Genomic DNA, 21,143 nt, shown 5'->3' with positions numbered 1-21,143 from the left:
CAAGAGATCTCCAGTAAAGAGGTAAAGAGACTGCAACCTGGTGTCCTCGTTATTTACCGCGACCTGCACCCCACAACTGCACCGCTACACCACCGTTAACAGCACCTACTTCACCGGACGTCCCCCCCACTGACGGACAGGGCCACGGACCAGGTCTAGCCACCGTGACAACCCCAGGACTGAGACCTAGAGGCCCGGCTCCGGGTACCCCTCGGCCCTGCGGCGGTGTGGGGGGCGCTCCATATGCATAATAAAAACAAGTACAATATTCTTAAACAATATAAGTCATAACTGGTACAGGAGGAGAGAGGACCCTGCCCACGAAGGCTCACAATCTACAAGGGATGGGTGAGAATACAGTAGGTGAGGATAGAGCTGGTCATGCAGCGGTTTGGTTGATCGGTGGTTACTGCAGGTTGTAGGCTTGTCAGAAGAGGTAGGTCTTCAGGCTCTTTTTGAAGGTTTCGATGGTAGGCGAGAGTCTGATGTGTTGTGGTAGAGGGTTCCAGAGTAGGGGTGATACGCGAGAGAAATCTTGTATACGATTGTGGGAAGAGGAGATAAGAGGGGAGTAGAGAAGGAGATCTTGTGAGGATCGGAGGTTGCGTGTAGGTAAGTCGGAGAGGAGTGTAGGAGATGAGGTCACAGATGTATGGAGGAGACAGGTTGTGGATGGCTTTGTATGTCATGGTTAGGGTTTTGTACTGGAGTCTCTGGGCAATGGGGAGCCAGTGAAGGGATTGACAGAGGGGAGAGGCCGGGGAATAGCGGGGGGACAGGTGGATTAGTCGGGCAGCAGAGTTTAGAATAGATTGGAGGGGTGAGAGAGTGTTAGAGAGGAGGCCACAGAGCAGGAGGTTGCAGTAGTCAAGGCGAGAGATGATGAGGGCATGGACTAGGGTTTTTGCAGATTCTTGGATGAGGAATGTACGGATTCGTGAAATATTTTTGAGTTGAAGTCGGCAGGAAGTGGAAAGGGCTTGGATATGTGGTTTGAAGGAGAGATCAGTGTCAAGGATTACCCCGAGGCAGCGAGCTTGTGGGACTGGGAAGAGTGGGCAGCCATGCACTGTAATGGATAGGTTCGTTGGGGGGGTCGCGTGATATGGGGGAAAGATGATGAATTCTGTTTTGTCCATGTTAAGTTTCAGAAATCTAGCGGAGAAGAAGGATGAAATAGTGGACAGACATTGAGGGATTCTGGTTAGTAGGGAGGTGATATCTGGTCCAGAGATGTAGATCTGTGTGTCATCAGCATAGAGGTGATACTGGAAGCCATGAGATTCTAGGAGCTGTCCCAGGCCAAAGGTGTAAATGGAGAAGAGCAGGGGCCCAAGGAGTGAACCTTTTGGGACTCCGACAGATGGTTGGCGAAGCCCCTGATCTCCTGTAATAAAAGTAAAATAATAAACCAACAATATTACATACCTGTCCGTCGTTGTGTCCCACGCTTTAATCCATATCTGGGGGCTAAATAGTTTTCAACCTGGACGGTGCCAAGATGCGACAGTCCCAGCTGAAAACCACGGGTGAATGAGAGCACAGCATCATTCACCAATGGTGACATCATCACTGGCTTTTTCCCACGGTCCTGAGGTCACCGCAGTTCAGCCCGGCCTCGATGATGCTGCATATTTCACTGCAAGAAAACAAACAAACCGCAGTTCCTGCAAGGAAGATTGGATTGATAGAAATCTCAGGTCCATTGTGCTTTTTTTTACCCTGCCTAAACTGAGCTGTGGCACATTTTTTTAAATAGGCAACATTTCAAATTCTTTTGCAAGCATGCCGAGTTTTATGTCACAATTTTACCCATAAGGTCAAGTTCACTTGTTCAGTATTTATTCATTTTTTTTTACCTCAGTATGTGTAAGCCAAAATCAGTAGTGGGTGATAAATACAGAAGTGGTGCATATGTTTCTATTATACTTTGCCTCTGATTGTTCCACTCCTGGTTTTGGCTTACAAATACTGAGGTAAAATACTGACCAAATACTGATTGTGTAAACATGGCCTACAATTGCATTAAATGCTGAAAATCTGCAAACGAAAAACTTGTGTTTTTAGTGCTTTTCTGCTGGAGAAATGCATTAAAAAATGCATGTAATTTGCACATGACTGTATCTACAGTACAAGGTTTTATCTAAGCCAAAAAAACAGGAAGAATCAAAAGCAAAGAAGTTTTATTCTAAACAAGACATACCAAAAAGAGGCAAAAGCTACAGCACCAAAAACCGAATGTAAAAAGACACAAGCAACCTAATTTGGCTAAAAGTGGCATAAATGCTGCAGAAAACCTGCAACATCAAAAACTCACCAACTACTTACCATAGGAACGTAGCCCAAGGCCGCATGCACACGTTGAGTGTTTGGTCAGTATTTTAAATCAGTATTTGTAAAATGGCCAATGTGAGCACGTTCCTATTTTGCATGAATGCCAAATTGTACTCCGGTTAATTTTTTTCGGTTTAGTTTCAGATTTCTGCATTTAGTGCAGCTAAGTATGTGGCCTCATTACATTTATACAGCTTCCCATTTGCTGTGTGTCCATGTTCGGGTTTCGGATCTGCTCGGCCCTTATTCACACTGACGTCACTATGACACATGGTAAGGTTTTAATATTAGAGTTAAGGACCATCCCAATTTTGGGTACACCTGGATGCTGGAGGGATGGCTTTTACCCTTTTTTGATTAAAAAAAAACGGTATTTACTAAGTGCCCTATTTATTTACATACATTATTGATTCTACATCTTTACTTACAGCAGGTAAGGTACAGATGTCCAGTAACTTGGATTAAAGGACTTTTAATTTCAGGATGTGGTGAGTGCCACTTTTAATTTTCTTTGTGTTGCCATATATGTTCATTTTGTTTCTGTTTTGAGTTTTATTAGTCTAATGTGTAAGGGGGCTGGAATATCTCCAAGGGGTAAATCTTCCTGTCAGGTTCTGTTTAAGATTGAATATTGTGCATTAAAAAATATAGATTTTATTTCACATGCAAATCCCCCAAATGCGTGCTCTAATACTCTGATCATGCATGGCCATTGACTCTAGCAACCCACAAAAACAATTTATTCGTGAAAAGAAGTATGCTAAAATTGCTGGATATAATATTTTTTTAATTATTGATTGTCTTGGGTGGAACCAAAGGTGACCTTTTAAACATTCATCGTCCCTTTAACAGAGAAATCTTATACACTGTTTCAATGATAAAGCCAGATAAGCACAAAGAAGAGACATTGGCATGGTCAGCACACATCCCCGAGGGACACATCTGTCACTCCACAAGCCGCAACAAACCAAACCTAAATGACCTCTTCCTCCTGCTCAAGGCAACCGAGTCCCCAAAAATGGCTCACTGGCACATTCATCCCTAATAGGGATGTTACGTAAACAGCAATTATTTACACGTTACTAAAATGTCAGCCTACATTGTATTGCTGTATGTAAAGGCTGTCGTGTCCACGGGCTTCCTTTTAATTAGCTGCAAAGATAAGCAAGGGAGGAAGTGAGGAAAAGTATGTGGGACAGGAAAGGTCTCCTGGCATAGGGCAATGTGACATGCGGCACAGAACATCATGGGACACAACCCTCTAATTATATACAGTACCTCTATCGTCACCCATAATAAAGAAATATACTACGCTGCCTTCCTTTGGAAAATGGAGCAACAAGTTTATTGCTTTCGTGCCTCCTATGATATTTTGATTAGCTTGTAGCTAATGATAATTACTTGGCCCATTGGTAGATCGTGTGGGACCACAACTCCTGATTGGAGGCCAATATGGTTTTCACCCAATAATCAAGCCACAAAGGACAGGCATGAGTTTATCTTTAAAAAATGAGTTCATTGTTACCAAAAATTAGCCCATAATTATGATAAAGAAAATTATTTTTTTCTTAAATCTCTCATTGACTTTTAAAATCCCTTAATTAGACTCTGTTGATCTCGACTTTCATCCACAGTCACATAACACAATCGATTTTGGTCAACCATCTAATGTGAATGACTTCCCTGACAAATGAGATCTGAGGGTCTTCATTTTGCTCCCCAGGCAGGTAAACCACCGACACATAAATATCGCAGAGTCTTAAGCCCTCATACACATTAGACTAATGTAATCAGAACCCACCGATATCGACGGTTTTGGCCAATGGGTTTAATGTATGGAGACGCCGGCCGATTGATGGTAGGGAGAGATGTCCGATTTTGGACTGCCGATTGCATTGTTTTCCTGGAGATTAGCTGTCGGCTTACATGTCAGCTGGGGGCTTTCTCCCAAAGAACACGAGAGATCGGCCAAACAAGTGCTCCTATGTATGGGAGAGTCGAATGAGATGGCTGTCAGCCAAACGATCGGCCTGCCGTCAGCTATCTAATGTGCGTGGCAGTCTTTACACCTCTTTCCCAGTAGAGAGGAAATGACCACTTGGCAAAGCTTTCTTGTATGTCAAAAAAGCATGACGTCTGAATGAGGCCTCACATGTATGGAAATTATTAATCTTCTCTTCCTATACAAAACACATGGACACTCAGCTGAGCTGAGGGGATTTGGACAGAAATTTGTTAGGGCTCATGCAGGCAACTGTATTATTAGTCTGAGTGTGATTCTACAAAACATCAGACTGCACTCGGATGACATATGAGTGCAGTTTGATTTCCATGGACTGATAGAATGGAGAAGATGGAGAATTTTTTTTCTCCATCTTCTCCTCATCTGGGGGAATCGGAGCACACTCTGATCCCACTCTGATCAGACTACAATCACACTAGCATAATTGACCCGATTTTCTCGGATGGCAAAAAATATGCTTGTCTGCACCTAGACTTAGCTGAATAAAAGGCTACAACCACTAAAGAAAACCATTAACACCTGACTCTGCCAAATAAAAAGCCATAAAACCAATCTTAGCCATTAGAATTTATGGTTAATTTCATTTTTGTTTCCTGCTACGATGCCAAAAGTTTCCTGATGGTCGAACATGACAAAACTGCTTCAACTGCTGTGATTCCGATATCTAACCGAGTGAGTAAATAAAACGGAATAGAAGCTCTAAGATGACTTGGCAGACAAGGACGGCAATGATAGAGAACATTGATTGCATTAGTGCAGTAATAAATCAATATTACTACAAGTGTATTGAAATCCCCATTCACATGTGTCAGTTCCACTACAGATGGCTGTTGAAATACCAGTCGACTCATTGTTACCAGCTAAAACACTTTTAATGTACTGCAATTTTGGACTAAAGTATGCAATAGCTACATTTTAATCTGAGAAATGAGTATTTGTGATGAGTTCTTTTTTCTGTATTCCCAGTGCTCTTAAATCCATTTCTATTGATGGACGATTCCTCGTCGAGAAGCAAAAAGAACATAAAAGAATACAAACAACATTCACTTTCATATTGGAAAAAACCTATAAGAACTTAAAAGGATTATGTCACAATATAGAAGTTTACATTAATCCTCCTTTCCGAGAAAAGCCCTCAGGGGCCAAATTCAGCATTTCATCTGCAAGGTGAGTATTGTTACCATCTATACCGAGCAGATGCATCACTTCTAGAACTTCAGTCACACCTGCTTGGAACGTCAATGGAGGCATTAAACTTCTGTAAATTTAATAGATTTCATTAAATATTTCATTTCATTGCTATTAAGCCTGAAAGAGTAAAGGTCAGTTTGTTTCACTGTTTCTGGCATTTTTTAACATAGCTCTTTAGTTTTACATATGGAATAATGTTCTTTATAGGATAAGTCAAGAGTAGTGGGGGAAGGAGGATGACAACTGCCTTGAGAATATTGGTGGTTCAGTAATGACAATGGCCCAGATTCATTTATGCTACAAATCTGATGTAAAACACTTTTTTAAAAGTCGCAAAAGTTTTTGTGAAACAGTTTTGCGACCTTTTGTTTTTCATTCCAGTTTCGGGTAGCACTGCTAAAATGGAAGGAGCTGGGGTGAGGAATGGCTACGTTCACCATCAAATAATAATTTTAATAACAATTATTGAGAAGTGGTGGCATTTCTTTTCTTATTCCAGAAATGGTACTCCAGTACCTCAATGGAGAAACTCTTCTGGAGAGACGCACACCATTGATACGATACGATGAGTTCATTAACAGGCGTGCACCTCTTTACGAATTGGGAGCATCTCATTCCTGCATGCCCATCATTAGACTGGCGTATAAACCATGAGTCTTTATGTATTGGGGCCAATGTACCCAAAATGTCATCTTTTTATCTAGTCTGTGGCCACTTGGAACCGAGATCTTAATTTTATCAACACAAACATGCACATTTATTCTGGCTATACACTTTCAATAACAGTTAACTGAATGCTGGTTCAGTGAATACCTATTCCTTTTAAAAGAGAAAAGGTTATAGTCAGCTTTCTGGTATTGACTGATTTCCCCAAGCCACCAACGCCCAGCACGGATCGTGGTGAGCAGCCACAATGAACAACAGAAAACAGGGGAGTGATCCAGCTGGAAGCAGAGGTGGCTAAAAAATTGTATTTAAACCTTTAAAAAATGCAAAAAACAATATGCATACCAAGCACCGGCACACCAGTGAAGGAGATTGATGCGTCTCAACACTAAGGCCCCTTTCACACATCAGTTTTTTGCAGTTAGACACAATCCGTTGGCTCGATGGATCGACGGATTGGTCGCAGATTGTGAAAAATTGATGCAACGGATTTGTTTTTTCGGTGGATCCAACTAGCAGATCTGGCTAATTGGATCGGAGCATGCTCAGTTAAAAAAACTTTAAATTTGATGGATCCGGCGCCATAGGCTTCTATTCTAGCAAACGTCGGATGGCGATGGATCCGTTGCTGTATGTGTTTTCAACGTAGACAAAAAACGTTACTATGTCTGTCGTCTCCGGCTGCCGGACAAACAATTTTTGACAGATCCGGTGAACGACGGATGAAAAGTGAGGCCATCCATCACAATCCGTCGCTAATACAAGTCTATGAGAAAAAAACAGATCCGGCGGCATCAGTCGCCGGATCCATTTTTTTCAAAATTCGACAGATTGCGACTGATGACAAAAAACTGATGTGTGAAAGGGGCCGAAGTCTTACTCATGATCTCAAGCTGGCTCACTCCCCTCTTTTCTGTTATTCCTTTTAAACATCCCACATGTATTCACGCATGCTCAATTCAGTTGAGTGTGCATTTGTACTCAAGGAGAAGAGGAGAGCATGATGCTACCAGACATTTTTAATGATTTTGGCTTATCTCCTCAAGAACAAAGGTTGAGACTTCTTCTCCTTGACATCATCTATAAAGAGACAGTGTGGTTGCCCATACATCTTAGATCATTGGTGGATTTGGTCAACCCGGGTCTAACAGAAATTGGCATCTTTACACTTCGGCCTATTATATGTATGTTTCTGGGAGAAAAAAATGATCGAAAATAAGGTAAAAGCAGTGCACCAGAATATCAGGGTTTGGATGGAAGTGAAAAGGTAGAAGATGCAACTGGGGCTGGTGCCTGATGGAGCATGAAGGTCTCTCTGCCATAAAGGGAGACACCAGAGATGACAACCATGTAATGTGTGCGATGTCTCTGGCAGGAGATAAGGGAAAGATAAGGATCAAACAGTTTGATTTCAAATTTCAAGTTAATTTGCTACTAGTCTAGCAGAGACTTAGGGTATGTGCACACGTCCGGATTTCTTGCAGAAATTTCCTGAAGAAAACCGGAAATTTTCTGCAAGAAATCCGCATTTTTTTTTTGCGTTTTTTTTCCGTTTTTTTCGCGTTTTTTTAGCATTCTGCAATTAGCTTGCAGAATGCTAAAGTTTTCCAAGCGATCTGTAGCATCGCTTGGAAAACTGACTGACAGGTTGGTCACACTTGTCAAACATACTGTTTGACAAGTGTGACCATCTTTTTACTATAGATGCAGCTTATGCAGCATCTATAGTAAAAGATAGAATGTTTAAAAATAATAAAAAAAATAAAAAAAATGCTTATACTCACCCGCAGACCGCTGATCTCCTCATCGGCGTCCGTTCCGTATAGATGGTGTGTGCGCGCAGGACCTTCCATGACGTCGCGGTCACGTGAGCGGTCACATGACTGCTCACGACCAATCACAAGAAAGTGACGTCATCACAGGTCCTTCACCGCACACCAGCTACAGGAACCGAAGCGGCAGCATGCAGCTGAGAGGCGGGAAGACATCGAAGGTGAGTATAGGACTATTTTTTATTTTAATTCTTATTTTTTGACCACTTATATGGTGCCCAGTCCGTGGAGGAGAGTCTCCTCTCCTCCACCCTGGGTACCAACCGCACATAATCTGCTTACTTCCCGCATGGTGGGCACAGCCCCGTGCGGGAAGTAAGCAGATCAATGGACTCCTAGGTGTGCGGAATCCCCTGCAATTCTGCATTTTAATGAACATGTTGCTTTTTTTTCCGCGATGCGATTTTTTTGCGGAAAAAAAGGCTACATTTGCACAAAAAATGCGGAATACACTGAAAATAATGGGATGCATATGTTAGCGTTTTTTTCGCGTTTTTATCATGTTTTTATAGCGAAAAAACGTGAAAAAAAACGCGAAAAATACTGAACGTGTGCACATGGCCTTAACCCCCTCATGCACAGTAGACTAATGTTGTCCAAATCCGCCGATATTGATGGGTTTGGCTGATGGTTGGATGTGTATGCACTGGTTGACTGATGGGGAGATGGTTGGTTTGTGTTAGGGGGAATGTTGGGGATGCCTTTTGTGGAATTTTGGGGGTGGTGCAATGGTGGGGTATGACCATAGTGGGATTTTGGGGTTGGTGTGTAATGATTGGGGTTGCCTGTGGTGGGATTTGGGGGTTATACAATACTAGGAGGGATGCCTGTTTGGGGGGGGGACTCAAGTTACTGTACCATATTAAGGTAAGTGGGGCCTTGTTACAGTTGTAAGTTACACCTTGGAGGTGAACATACAAGCTCCTGTGTATGTTTGATTACTTTGACTTAGAACCCCACAGCATCAAAGCAGCGGTGAATCTGGTGATAGATACAGATTGATTGTTCTACCATATATTTATAATATATAAAGCCAATGATAATAAATATAATATATTAATGTAATTTCACATATTGATATTGGTTATCACTTTGCCTTCTTGTGTCTCCTATTGTAGTTTTTCATATGGTAGAACAATGCAGTGTATTAACCAGGAATGGTTATTACAGTACAAGGCTAGAACAATTCAATTTCAATATGTAGCAATTGTGAGGCAGTGACAAGTGTTATATGCGAGGGTCGCTATGTGTACCCCAGGATGCGCATACAAGCGTATTAAGACCACTGGAGTGCATTGCAGTCACAGATATAACTGTGATTGCAGTGCAAAATAAAAGTAAGTTTGATCTTAGGCAAGCTATTGGCCCAATGAAGACTTAAGAAAACCCAGCATGGGCTTTTATTTTTGGAGCAAACTACAGGACGGATGTGGGGCAGTTTGCTCCCTCCAGGCCGGGTCTTAAAAGTGTCCCATGGCCACAGAATTAATCTAAAAAACCCTGCAACAAAGGGTTGGGTGTGTCAGTCTTGGTTTTCAAACTTATATAATCCGACAAAGGAGTTTGCACAACTGCCATATAGAGTATAAAATATATTAATATTTATTTAGTTACCATCATAAAATACAAAGGGTACAAATATTTAATAGCACAAAAAGTTAATGTCCAAATAACTATATGAAAGACCGATACAGGTAACAGGCACCACATAACACACTAATAGTAAAAGACTGGAGGTCACAAGTTCAACATATCAAGTAATTTAAGAGCATGTATATCCAGCAAGTCCTATGGACCTTCTACTAGCAATAAGTCAATAACCATATAAAGGACTGGACCTCACCCATACTCAGTCGTGGTGTGTATGCAGCAGCACCAGCCCCAGTGGGTGAGGTCCAGTCCTTTATATGGTTATTGACTTATTGCTAGTAGAAGGTCCATAGGACTTGCTGGATATACATGCTCTTAAATTACTTGATATGTTGAACTTGTGACCTCCAGTCTTTTACTATTGGTGTGTTATGTGGTGCCTGTTACCTGTATCGGTCTTTCATATAGTTATTTGGACATTAACTTTTTGTGCTATTAAATATTTGTACCCTTTGTATTTTATGATGGTAACTAAATAAATATTAATATATTTTATACTCTATATGGCAGTTGTGCAAACTCCTTTGTCGGATTATATATGTATTGTGGTGGAGTTTTTTCTGTCCGCTTGAGGACTTATATGTGGCTCCGTTCTAATTATTTCTTGGTTTTCAAACTTGCAGAGCAGGTGGCTCTGCAAAGCTCAGCCTGTGTGATGTAACACGGAGCCACGTGGAGCCAAAAGGCATGGCACCCTCAGTGTAGCACGGTGGTGCAGTCGCCCAATGCAACTGGTCTCGGATTCGGACTGTCTTGATTCCTGGCTGTGATCCGGAGGATATAATTAGTTTTCCATTTGTGAGTACGTTGGACATTAAAGAGACTTTATTTTGAACTTTCCTGTGGTCACTGCTTGGCTGTCACACTGCACCAACCCCGCCAACTACACAATAAAGTCACACAATGAGAACACTTGCTGTTCTGGCACCATGGTAGATTTACTTTATATGTAGCTGTAACTATTTATCCTTGCATATACAATTGAGGTAATGTCTATACATTAGACATCACTGCAATACCATCTAATTTCACATACATAAAGAAAATATTTCCTTTCTTTATATTTTGCAACTCAGAATCAGACAGGGTTTCAACCTCGGGAGGTTTACTTCTTAGACTTAGAATCTTATGCAATTGCTAAAATTACAAACTAAAGGGAAAAGCCCTTATTATCTTCTCTCAAGGTGTGGCTTAAGTTGAACATTTCCCATCTGCACTTTACTTCTGCAGAGAGCATTGCTTTACTTGGCTGACTATGGAGGATAAGCCTTCATTTTTTATTGCTAGTGTGAAAACCTGCTATAAGTATTGTTTTTCCCTTCTGAGCGTGTCCTGGCCTATTCTCTAGCACTGGCATTGATAGACTCTCGCTTGCCAGCCTTTTTCTATAGAAGCATTGTTATGTGTGCAAACACTCTAAAATCTATTCTCATTATTGAAAGCCTCATGTAACTTTTCTTCGGAATATAGATAAGGATAAAAATTAACTGAAAGTGATAAAAAAATGCAGAGAATACATAGATAAGTTTAGAACTATGATGGAATGTGTATACTAGGGACACTCCACCTTTATATGTGTAGCCCTTTAATCACAGGTGGGATTCAATAATGGGATTGATGATCTCCATGAAGTTTCCACTTTCTCAGTTCAGAATGAAGACTGTTGTAAAGTGCAGTAAATAGTATACGGAAGAAGTGTTCTACTTCCATCCATTTTGGAAAACTAGACTAAGTTCAGTTGTAGAAGAAATGAGTATTTATGAAATCTCATACAATGTTTAGAACCATGTGACACTAACATAATTCAGTTGCATAGGTATAAAAAGTATGGCGACTGCATAGGTTGATGATGGAGGAGGGTTCTAATCAAATTAACCCTTCAATTTTCTTCATGAGTAGTATAAACCTTCACAAAATTACTCCGACTCTAGGACCCTCACGTGAGAGGAGGCAAAAGATGGGCAAAAGGATATACGGTAAGCACCCGATGGTCCTTTTTAACATGATGGAATGGTGACATTAACCAGCACCAGGAGGACGCCCAATTCTGTCTTCTATGACTGCTTTCTTCTCAGTGCAATAGACTAAAGTGGGTCAAGCTTATTTTGTGAAGATTTCATTATTAACAGAGGGATTTTTAATTTTATAGTGTACAGTTCGTGAACTAAGTTGCCAGCCACCTTGTAGTTTCAGTGTCTGGTTACATAGATAAGGCACGTGGGCCACTTGTGGGCTCAGTTATAGCATATTAGTAGAGCTCAGAAGCTGACCAGATTGCCGTTTGTAGCCAACTTCAGTTCCTCTGCACTTCACCCCTTCTGCAGAGGCAATGTTGCTTCTGCTAAAAGCACGGGGGAGTGCTCAGTTAGGACCACCAGCGCGACTATGCCAAACTGTCAGTCTTCAAGAGTGCACGGTCCCTGGTAAGCAGGAAGCTAGTTGGCAGAGGAGCAATGCGCTCTTGCAAAGGGAACATTAGAACAACCCTTTAATGGCCTATCCTAACAGGGCCATACATTTTTTAAGCCTTGATCCCATTAAAATTTTAGAAGATTTGAACATGACTGGGAATAAATGCAGAAAAAAGCATGAATATAATTAGCTTCTATATTTGAAATATCTATGACTAACATGCTTTAAAACTTGAGTATACAGGTAGACTTTATAATGCCACTCAAAGAGAATCAGCTATGAAAATAAATCCTGTCCTTGGTACCAGTCAGTCCTAGAACAGAGGAATGCAGAAGGCAAAGTCACTGTCTGACCAATGCTTCCTGACTCAGCGTTAATGAAACAACATTAACATACATCCCTATGAGAGCGTGTTTCTAAACACATCTGTCTCTTGGTACATGCAAACTCATTATCACCTCATTAAATGCTATGGATCTTGAGTAGGAATGAGGAATGACAGCCCATATGCCCAAGGTTCCAGGCAGAGGCCAACAGATGTCCCAGTACTGCCAGAGACTATCCAGCATGCTAAACATGGCATTGACCATTTAAAAGACCACTGTAAACCTGTGTTATTGCTGCAGAGGATTAAAATAGAAAACTATATAGATGTAAATGACTGTATCATTAAGCTGCTTTTAGTATATAATGCGACAATGTATAAGGCTTATATCCTATAATATAGTGATAAATCAGAAACTCACCACTGATATATCTGTATGTGGATCTTTTAACAATATGCGGTGAGTCTAAAAGTCCCCATATGCCTTAGAAAGCTGTTGGCCTCTCATTTAGAAGACAACTGTGTCTTTCATCTCCCCCAAATGGTTCGTCCAACATTCTTGAATTTTAAAAAGGGCAATGGGAGTTAGATCTGATATTAAAATTGAGCAGGTCATATTCTTCTCTCCCCTGACATCAACTGTTCAACTATTACATCCACCATAACCCTGTGGTTATGCTAATATTCCTGACAATGGGAATGTCCAAGAGTAAAAAAAACCCCATACACATTAGACTAATTTTGTCCGAATCTGCCAAGATCGACAGGTTTGGACTATGGTTTAATGGGCATGGGGGTGTCGGCCCATTAAAGAGAAGATGTTGATCGCAAATGTCTAATTTTGGACTGCCGATTGTATTGTTCCTTCTCTGTGTATGGTACAGTCGGCTGAGATGGCTGTCGGATGAACGATCGGCGGAAGCATCATTCAACCGACAGTCATCTTATGTGTATGGGCACCTTTAAACTTCATGTACTCCAGCGAGCCTTCATATTATGGCCCCTGATAGAGATAAAAAAAAAAGATGTAAAACTCATACATATGATTAAATGCACTTCCAAAACCTTAGGAAGTGCATCAACCAATCTTTTTTTACATGTTATCTCTCTTTTTTTTACATTTCTCAGGATCCCATATTACAGCTCTGTACAACAGAGTTCAGAGCCATAATCTCTCATGATTGAAGCTGTAATATTTATCTTTAAATATTATATCAATGTTTTTGGTCAAGTTAAACAACCAAATGCTTCCTTCTTAACCCTCATCTTCTTTTATGGTGGTTCTTTTTTCAGGAAGCCAAAACAAACAGCAGCTACAATAATAGGTCTGAAACTGTCCTACTTTTCTTGAGTTGTGATTAATTTAGTTGCCAGATAAACCAGAATTTCAGGATAGGTTCTGGGTTATTTGGATTTCGGACTATATTGTAACAATGATTTAAATGTACTCCTACCTACGGTATCATTAACATTATTTCTTTGCATATAGGTCACCATCATAAAGACAATTTGCTGCCGGCTAATGCAGAAACTATAAAGTAGACACTAATTTGATGTAAACAATATCTGACTGTTAGTCATGCCTCTACAATTTCTCCTCCGCCGAGGACGATTTACAAAGAGATGACAGGGGAACAATCTTTTACAGGGTTGACAAATCAGATGAATTATTAAAAAAAAATGCTTAAAAGTCCGTTTCAAATCAGGATTTATGAGTAATTACTTGTACATATATAAAATTCTATGAAAAAAAAACAAAACGAGCATAAGAATTACATTGCTTGGGTTCTTTAGAGGCCACCATTCCTTGCCATGATTACAGGGTTACCCAGACTATATTACCACCTGGAAGAATGGATTACCATTATTTTTCATCTTTGTATTTTTAAAGTGGTTTGGTTTCATATTGCACTTCATGGATTCTTATATGACTACTGAAGCCTTTTAAGAGCTTCTGGTGTCAGGTTTGCCGTAGATTAGCTTCCCGTTAATCTATATGTGAACATTTTATACCCTAGCAACTCTATACATCCTTTTATCCCGCACACTGAGTATGTTTGTGCTGTGCTTTATGCCGGTGAGTTCTTGCTTCTATTGTTTATATTAAACAATGGTTTCTAAAGGAGCACGTAGGGAATGATCGATACAAAGTTAATTGAAGTTATTCATACCAAGCTTTAGATCCTTGAAAACCAAGCGTGCCATTTGCAGAATAAAATACGAAAGCAATGTCAATGAGCTTAGCGTTTCAATAACCATCCATTACTCTACTACTTTGCCTTGTGTTTCATGGCTCCCTAAAGAACAGGAACTAAGCAAATATTGGAGGTAACTTTGTGACATGATTGACCATAACCTCTTTGTTACTGCTACATTAAGTTGCATTGAAAAATAGTCTTCTAAAGGGGTTGTCTTCACAGAAGTCCAGTTCACATAAGATATGGTGGAGCTCAAAATTAGTCTCAGATATGGTCTAGATAAAAGGGTCTTCTCAATGAGATGGTCTTTTGGGAACGTAACTCTACAGTTATCGTGATTTTCATAATTAGATATTAGAAAATTTGGATTTGTGCACAAAAAGAGTTATCTCAGTCAAAAAATGATCACCTATCCACAGTGCAGTACATAATGTTGCTAGCTCCATCAGTCACATAAACATTAAAAAGAGAAACAAGGCACATGCGTCACCACTTCGCCATAGTCTCCACAATATTGGAGTTTAGTTTCCCAGTTCTAGTGAACAATGAGTACCCCAGTAGTGGGACCCCCTGTATTTATAGGTGATAAATGTTTGCTTTGAGATATCGCCTTTAAGTAGTGCTGCCTGTGGAATATGAACGGTTTGCAGTTGTATGAAGAGGTTGATCTTATTGTCTGATCCTCTTGAAGGCTACATTAAGGCAAAAAAAAAGTTTATAATAGGAAGTCTTGAGAAATGGCGTTTTGTCATTGTTCAGGTCCTGACTGGAACAGGTACAGTGACTCCTTGTCTCTTTTAATTACAAGGCGGGATACAGAGGCGCAGCTGCTGAAAATGTTGGTGCTGAGCCAAGGTGAGGAGGGACACGTGCAGCTGTGTCCATTAGAATGAATGCTTTAACTCCCCAGTGAACAATATGCATCACAACCCTTAGATAGCCAAGTTACCGCAGAGCCTACTGGGCCACTTTCACATTTTCTAACCCTGAAGAAATGGTGGGAGGTTAGTGAGGAAAAGTCAGGAATTCTGAATTTTGAAAGTCAACATAGCCCCCAGTCTTGATTGTGTGGTTTTGTTCTAGTCATCAGCCATATGTACAGTAGCCTATCCTTCTGCTGATATTCTATAAATTCTCACTTCCACTACCTACAATATACTGATTTTCTATACAGGGAGCGCATTAACATTTCAGTAGCATTAACTATACGTCAATCCTTCCAGCCAATATGCGACATATGGCAGCTAGCAAAACACAGCATACTGTATGCTACTATGCCAAAATACAGATTATTAGCCAGAAATAAGCAATGATTAATATTTCATATTAGAATAAACACAGGTCTTGACATTTACCAAGTATTTTACATCACTTCCAGTACCTCAGTGAGAGATGTACCATATATATTGTTACTAGGTAAACAAGTGTACAAGACCAATGAATGGACCAAACATTAGAACATCCAAATCTATGATAGGGTATGAATTTGTAAGACAATACAGGAGATACAATGCCGGTCGAAGTCAAAATTCTGAGTTGGTATGCTCTGAACAGCAGCCCAAAGACAAAGTTATTCTGCCCACGCTAGGAGATGTATGAAAGAAGCTTTGGCCTCCTGCTCACATTTAGACTCAGGGGAAAGGGACATGAAGTTGAGAGGAGATGGGAAGGAGTGTTAACCAGTAGTTAGTTGTAATTACTTGTAAACTACTCAATGGTGGTTTATCATACAAAAAGTTTTTCTACGAGGTCTAAGATATGGGGAGGTGATGGATCGAAGTGGTCAACCCATGATCAAGACAGAGACGAAAAATAAAATTCAAAGCAATGACAAACCCGTTACTTGGAAACCCCTCAATAGTTTTAAAGTTTTTTTTTTTACTGGAAAAATCATTAGATTGTAAAATTCAGAAGGGGGAAATAAAGATGAAAGTTGATGAGTTATTGGTCATTGACCGAAAATTAATTTTGACAGATTTCAGAAAGCAAATAAGTTATTCCTCCAGCTGAAGGATATGATGTAAGGGGTAAGAGTGATCCACCTACTCCCTCTCCTCAAATATACACACCGCTGGCGAGGGGCAAATAAAGATGAACAGGGGACAAATGGAAGTCACTGATGGTGCATAGAAATATTGAGTCAAAGACACGAACATGAGCGAAAGGCAGGATCAAAGAGAGCTACAGTAAATCTGTGAATGGGAAGATAAAAATAACATAGCAGAATATAGCAAGGAGCTTAGTAAAGTGATGCAGACAGAGGCAACACAATCAATAGATTCCATTACTGCTCACAACTGCAACAGCTTAAGAGAGAAAAGAAAGCAATAATAAAAAAGGTGGAAAATGTTCACTCACCCAAAATCATGACTTCAGTCGGAAGGGTCTGGCAAACACAGGATGCTTCTCCTCAGATCTTACGAGGAGGGGCTGCTCGCTTCTCAGCCCCTTTTCTTTCAGTGGTTTCTGAAGCACTCTGTCCACTCTCTTCTTTAGACAGCAAATTGGAAAAGCCCTTTACCAGCACAGAAAAAGGAGAGGAAATGTTAGGGCTCTGACAGATTGTGCGACAAGAGAGACTGGATGGAGGGTGGGGGGGGGGGGGGAGCAGAATAAGCAAGAATAAGCTTGCGGATTTCTAGTGAGTGTCAGAATGAGAAGGATGATGCCCTAAAAAACAGTTCTGGCAGGCCAGGCTAAGGTTCAATGCTGAGAATGGAATAGTCTCTTAGAAATTTCAGAAACTCCAGTGCTTTTCCTATTATTAAACTGTTACTGAGCTGCAGGACCAAGAAGGCAGCTGCAGAACTAAGGCAGATCATAGAGTTTTGGACACTTGCAGAAGCCAATTCCTCATCCCTTACAGCACATGGAAGGATATTTCTGGTCAAATTCCAAGAAGGGTTCACACCAGCACCTCTGTCTTTATTCAGTGCATTCAAGAAAAGTCTCAAAATAGAGAAGAGAAAGTACTGGAGGAGATGCACTCCCTGTAGCACCTCTGCTATCCCACAGCTCTGTTCTGCACTGTGCCAGGTGAGGGGTTGGGCTCTGACTCACCTGGACTTGCTTCCCATTGGTAGCGTTTCGCCAAGGGGAGGTAAGGGTGGGGCAAGCAGAAGCTATGGATTTAACCCTTTTTGCTCACTTTTTTTTTTTTTTACAACTTTTCAATTCATGGCATGTTTTACATTGTAGCATTAAGGGAGTTAACTGGATATACATAAATTGTGGCAAACTCTGCTATCGTCTTCTGTTCACATGCTTCTAATCTGTCAATCACGCTTATTTGCTACAGCGTGAATACAGAATAACTAGGTCAATTCCTATACGGAATAAGCATTGTTTGCGCTTGTGCAGAAACATAAGTTTTAATAGAGTTATATTATAATATTTTTGGGAAAAAAAGTTTGAAATGTATTTCAATCTTTTTTTAAGACATGGCAGACTGAAAAGTTTGTGAAATAAAATTTAGAAATGTTAACAAACTTCTTAAATTGAACAAAATTAATCTATCCACAGCTTTAAATAAATAATATAATGAAAGCCTTTTTTTTTGCCTTTATTGTGTACTGTATATTAAAGTAAAATGTCTGGCAGTGCAAAGTTAAACCCAGAAAACGTTAACCAGAGGATTTGATATTTTGACAGAAACACTATATATTCAGGCATATTTTGCTGCAATCATGAGTTTAACCATAGAAAATTTTGGTAAGTTATGGTAAAAATTGATTGCTTTTTACATTGATTTATATGGGAAATTCCTGCCAAATGTCATAATACGAGTTAGTTGTGGAGGATTTTTTTGGGGGTGGCTGTTGGAAAGATTTTAATTTGATTGAAAATGTCATTTTGTCTCCATAGACCAAGAACTTTCTATCAGATGGATCAGTCACAGCTAGGGCCACATTAACTCTTACTTTCTTTTCTTAGTGATTATATCCGCCTACTCTATATTTTCACCGATGACTTGTAATGTAATAATAACTGGATCATGCTTTTTCCTATCACTTATTTTCTTTTTATAGATCACAATTCTCCTTTATCTTTTGTTTTTTTTGATTTTCCTTTTAAATCCCTGCAGGTTTGCTTCGTAATGGTCGGGTTTTAAATACACCCCCATGATATTACATTCCCTGTTTTGGATTCCACCTCAGTTCATTCATCAAGTTCTTCCTGTGCATGACACATCTGTAAACGTCTACAGATGTGGGCAAATCTTGTGTCCTCCTCCTACACACACCTGAGTCTTCCCTACCCCTCTGCTATAGTAGCTCTCACCCCTCTCCGTATGCCTTTCCAGCGTTCTCTCTGTGTACACCAGTCCTGCTCCAGCCTCCCATTCAGCCGGTGCACCATTTCCCCTCCCCCAAGTGAGTCAGTGACAAGTGCCCAGAATACTAAACATAAAAGATACTGAGGAGCGTTGAATTCTCTCTGGGATATGCACGCACCGTCATCGTCAGATCAGAGAGGAGGCGCTGTTCAATATCTGCTCCCCTGTTATTTTGGACTCACGTCAGAAGCTCTCATACCCCTCCATGTCTCTCTATATATTATATTTTTTAATTAATTTTCAAATTACGGTACCTTTTTACTTGCAGTTTTGTCAACTTTCATCGGAAAGTCATTTGATATTAAATGGGTTTTACTCTTGCAAATGAACTATTTTAATAAACCAGCACCTTTAGGTTAAAGACGACCTGTCACTTGACATATGTATTTTTTCTTATGTGATAAAAGGCAAAAAGACGGCATAAAACAAGTTGGATTTTTTCAATATTGCTTTCATCAATTTTTATTTGCAATTCCAAAAAACTTTTCATAGAAAAACGTAAATTATAAATAATGATCAACCATCATATTCACCATAGTGAGAAAAATCCAACATGGTCTTGTATAGACAATTTTAGGAATTCAGCCTGAAGAAGTAAAGAGGACCTGTCACTTGCCATATGTCACTTTTTTACCTGGTGTAAGTGCCACTGTTCTTCTGAACCTGGCATTGTTTTCCTTGCGCTCTTGTGCCTCACTTCCCTATATGTAGATATAATCTTGCTAGTCAAGAGGGAGTGGTCCTCAAGAAGATACCTTCAGAAAAGAATTGAGGACCACTCCTAGATCCCTAAGACGACTAGATTTACATACAGAGAAGAAGGGGACATATGTCAGAAATGGAGAGGTAAAGGAATAAAAGAGAAAAAAATGCCAAATTGAAGAATAACAGCATTTTTCCAAAGACCATACTAAGGACCGGGGGCACTCATTACGGGTGGAAGAAACCGCAATTCTGGCAGCTAAGGAAAGGATTCTTTACAGTTAGAGCAGTCAGACGGTAGAATGCTCGACCACAGGAGGTAGTAATGGAAGACATTATAGCAGCATTTAAAAAAGGGCTGGAAGATTTCCTCCGTACAAATAATACATTGTGGATTATAGTGAAATTAGTGACAAAATGTACAATTGGTGCAGAAAGGGCGAACTTGATGGACCTTTTTCAAACAATTTAACTATGTAATTTACACTAGGTTAAAAAATTGACATTTATGGCAACTGACAGTTTTAAAAAGTTTTACTTGGCCCCAAAATGCAGCTTCTAGTAACTGATAAGCAACAAAACACACTACAAGATATCTCAAAATTTATTTTATAAATTCTCATCTCAGAAATAGGAGATTTCATAAAAGAAATATTGAAAAATCGAACATTCTCAGTCGTGTGTTTTATTGCGCATCGATATATGGCATGACCCTGGTATTGTCGACAGGGTAGTCTTCTGAGGTAAAAGACCCACCCCCCACACCTCTTCTCCCAACCGTGGCCCCCATCTATCATTCCTATAAACAATAAAGACATGACCACATTAATTCTTTGGAATGATATAGGCCACAGTAGCCTTTTTATTAAACATAAACAATAAATACATTGATACAAAGCAATCATAACATTTTAAAGGCTAGAAGGAGTCCTCGGAGCCCCAAGAATCTGGTGATTGACAACCCATACCGTGAACGTACATAACACCAACTTTACTCCCAGCCGTCCAAAAACCCTGGCTTGGGAGCACCAAAAACCCAACCAAGGGTTCCCTGTTCACGGTAAAAAATCCCAGGAGATCCGGCCACCCCTGCCGGAACTCCCGAACCACCATTCACCAGATTCAAAAGACACCAACACCAAAACAGAGGAGCCATAAGCCAAAATGGATCCCCAAACCAATTTATTACCAACTCCCAGGACTCCTCCCAGCCGCCACGGCCACAATGACCCAAAGTAAAAACGACCTTGCCATTGAACGATCAAAACATAACACAACCCCCTTTTTTTTTTTTTTTTTTAGAAAAAACAGCAATAGGGCGGGAGGGCGGGACTGCTCACGATCCAAAAGTGCCACTCCCATAAACTCCCATAAACCCTCAGACCAAAAACCTTCCCTCCCCTCTCATTAACCTATTACCTACCCCACTCCCCCCCATTGTCATGCAGGCCTTCGCCTACGCCGTGGGGGGAGG

General features: G+C 40.3%; 1 protein-coding gene across 2 annotated transcripts in view; it reads right to left on the bottom strand.

Moving 5' to 3' along the window:
* The window catches only part of ZNF385A (zinc finger protein 385A), a 240,422-nt gene that overhangs the window by 206,344 nt on the left and 12,935 nt on the right, over positions 1-21,143 (bottom strand). The window contains exon 2 of one of the 2 annotated variants that reach the window (XM_077297924.1): positions 16,990-17,146. In XM_077297924.1, coding sequence (XP_077154039.1) covers positions 16,990-16,999 — 10 coding nt within the window. In that variant the 5' untranslated portion in view covers positions 17,000-17,146. Of the gene's footprint in view, positions 1-16,989; positions 17,670-21,143 lie in introns of those variants that run through there. The other variant, XM_077297923.1, reaches the window with a different exon arrangement.

Source organism: Ranitomeya variabilis, chromosome 3 (assembly GCF_051348905.1).
Source record: "Ranitomeya variabilis isolate aRanVar5 chromosome 3, aRanVar5.hap1, whole genome shotgun sequence".
Classification (NCBI taxonomy): domain Eukaryota; kingdom Metazoa; phylum Chordata; class Amphibia; order Anura; family Dendrobatidae; genus Ranitomeya; species Ranitomeya variabilis.
Note: the sequence above shows the minus strand (reverse complement) of the source record. Positions and strands in the feature narration are given on the sequence as shown.